The 2,500-nt window shown below is 47.4% G+C and overlaps 1 protein-coding gene across 1 annotated transcript in view; it reads left to right on the top strand.

Moving 5' to 3' along the window:
• Positions 1-2,500, top strand: part of zfr2 (zinc finger RNA binding protein 2) — an 18,254-nt gene that overhangs the window by 8,780 nt on the left and 6,974 nt on the right. The window contains exons 12-13 of the mRNA XM_030784541.1: positions 1,686-1,812; positions 2,125-2,315. Coding sequence (XP_030640401.1) covers positions 1,686-1,812; positions 2,125-2,315 — 318 coding nt within the window. The remainder of the gene's footprint in view (positions 1-1,685; positions 1,813-2,124; positions 2,316-2,500) is intronic.

Raw genomic sequence — 2,500 nt, 5'->3', positions numbered from 1 at the left:
ATTGAATTACTTTACCAATTAGTGCATATAAAAGTAATTAGTTACTAGGGAAAGTATCTTTTGCGTTTCTTTTAAATGTTTGCTTCAATTCTCTCATTAATGTATATCAAGCAAATCAAGCCTTGGCTGTTTGGATGGAGCGGCTCCTTGGTCAGCGGCGCTAGCACTGGGGTCTTTCGCGATTAGCTTTGTAGAAGCGTGTTGTTTTACCAGGTGCCTCAGTAGATTAGAATTACTATTCTTTGATGTGGATAAAGTTCTCACACTTGCATATGGACCATAACTCACCGGTATCTGTTTGTCCTTGATCTTCAAGGAGGGAAAAATAATGTCCATATTTCCAGGACAGCAAGCTCACATATTGCGCGAACTGTGGGCCACTGCGTGGGCTAATGCTGATTGACTGATTCACTCGTTCATTGCGCCACCGTAAGGTCGGATGACGTTAGATCATGAACAGGAAATCGGGGGAAGAGGCTGCATTTGTCTGCTATAGTCTGCAGTTCTGCATTGATATTTTCACACAAGACAAAAGTAAGGAGTAACGAGCCCATGTAAACCTCAGTCGTTGTAATTGCGTTATTTCATCTGAAAAGGTAATTAGTTACATCACTCGTTACTGCCAAAGTAGCGGAATTACAGTAGCACATTACAAAGTAACGCGTTCCTTCCAACACTGCTGACTTTTGATGTAAAGGGTGCTTTCTGACTGACCATGTGACTAAGCCAGCCATGAGTACTAGTCATAAGAGCAGAGAGCTGCAGGGAGGGAGTGGAGGAAGACTTCCTGTTCTGGCCGATCGAACGGCTGAAATACGGAAGTGATTGAGTACTGTACGCTGCTGCACCGGTCACATGGGTTTGGAGGGTCATTCCGAACAGCAGTGTTGTCTCACTGACTCAGTCCTCTCCTCGACATGGGAGTCAATGTCACACACGCCTAGCGTGCTCTTAGCGCTGAGGTGGCCTGTTTCTCTCGTCTCATGCATTTCATTGTGCCGTTGACCCTGTGTGAACCTACGTATGACAAATAAACTCTCAAACTTTACTAAACACCTTCCTCTTGGCCTGTCGGATAGGAACATCCTCCCATTTCAGCTGGGTTGTCACTCATTAGCAGGTGACATTGCAGCAGTGATGTTGACTGTCAGAATAGAAGGGGAAAAAGCAAAGGCACCCGCGTGGTAACATTAAAAAGCCTTTATTCTGATGGGCTCAAAACCTATGTGAAAATGTACCTACGTGTTTTTTCGGCCACTCTGAGCCTTCATCAGGCTGTTTTCTCTGTGACACGCACAGCACTGTGGCTGCGACCAGGTAAAACGGCGGAGTAACGGGTGTGGCTGTGAATTAGACTTAGTCTAATGGCTGATCTGCCATCTTTTGGCAAAGAGCACACCCGCGGAGCACCCGTTTACCTCTGCAAGGCACCAGTGCAGCGACCCTCTCTTTGTAATGTCACATATTTGGATTAAGGATCGGGATACTGGTACACACAATATTCCATATGAAAAGTAAACATAATCAGTGTTGCCTCTTGCCTAGTGTCAGTGTGACTCTGCCTGGTGTGAATATCACTCTGCTCAGTGTCAGTATCACTCTGCCCAGTGTAAATATGACTCTCTTTGGTGTAAATTTTACTCCTGGTGTAAAAATGGGCTCCCCGTGTGTTGTCTCCCCCTCAGGCGTTATGAGGAGGACCTGTACTGGCGCAGGGTGGAGGAGGAGCAGTTGTACTGGGGGGAGCAGAGAAGACGAATGGCCCCCCCGCCACTCATGAGCCGACCAGGCATGCCCGTGCCCCCCCTACTGGTGAGAATCATTCGCAGTTTTTGTCCTGTGGCAGTTTTAGATCTCTTCTCATGGAACCGCTCACCTGCATATCACTCATCCAGCTACTGCATTATCTGTTAGGTTTGATCTAGAAAGAGCCTTTCTATTCTGCGTGTCCCCAGGGGCGAATTTTGGACTTCTAAGTGTCTGATGTATGTACTGTTGAAAGTATGCAAGCTTTTTTTTTGGAGAAGCAAAGCAAGTATTTATCACTTGACTGTGTGTGTGTGTGTGTGTGTGTGTGTGTGTGTGTGTGTGTGTGTGTGGCTCCTCTTGACTCCTTTCCTGTAGCCTGTTCGGAGGCCGGACTCCCCGGACGACAGGCACATTATGGCCAAGCACTCCACCATCTACCCTGTGGAGGAGGAGCTGCAGGCGGTGCAGCGGGTGGTGTCACACTCAGAGAGGGCTCTAAAGCTCGTCTCTGATTCGCTGCTGGAAAAAGAGGCCTCAGCGGACGACAAAAACACGACGGACAAACAGTAAGAGCCCCAACGCAGACCGAACACTCAGACACGACACAGAATGGGCAGAATATAGTGAAAGTCGTTCTGTCCTAACCTTCCTGTTTTTCCCTCCCCCAAGCACAAATCCTCAGTTTTACACTCTTAATCTTTAATGACTTGGAATGATTAAAGGAGTCTGGGCCACTAAAAACTGACCTCCT

Source organism: Chanos chanos, chromosome 9 (genome assembly GCF_902362185.1).
Source record: "Chanos chanos chromosome 9, fChaCha1.1, whole genome shotgun sequence".
Lineage (NCBI taxonomy): Eukaryota > Metazoa > Chordata > Actinopteri > Gonorynchiformes > Chanidae > Chanos > Chanos chanos.
Note: the sequence above shows the minus strand (reverse complement) of the source record. Positions and strands in the feature narration are given on the sequence as shown.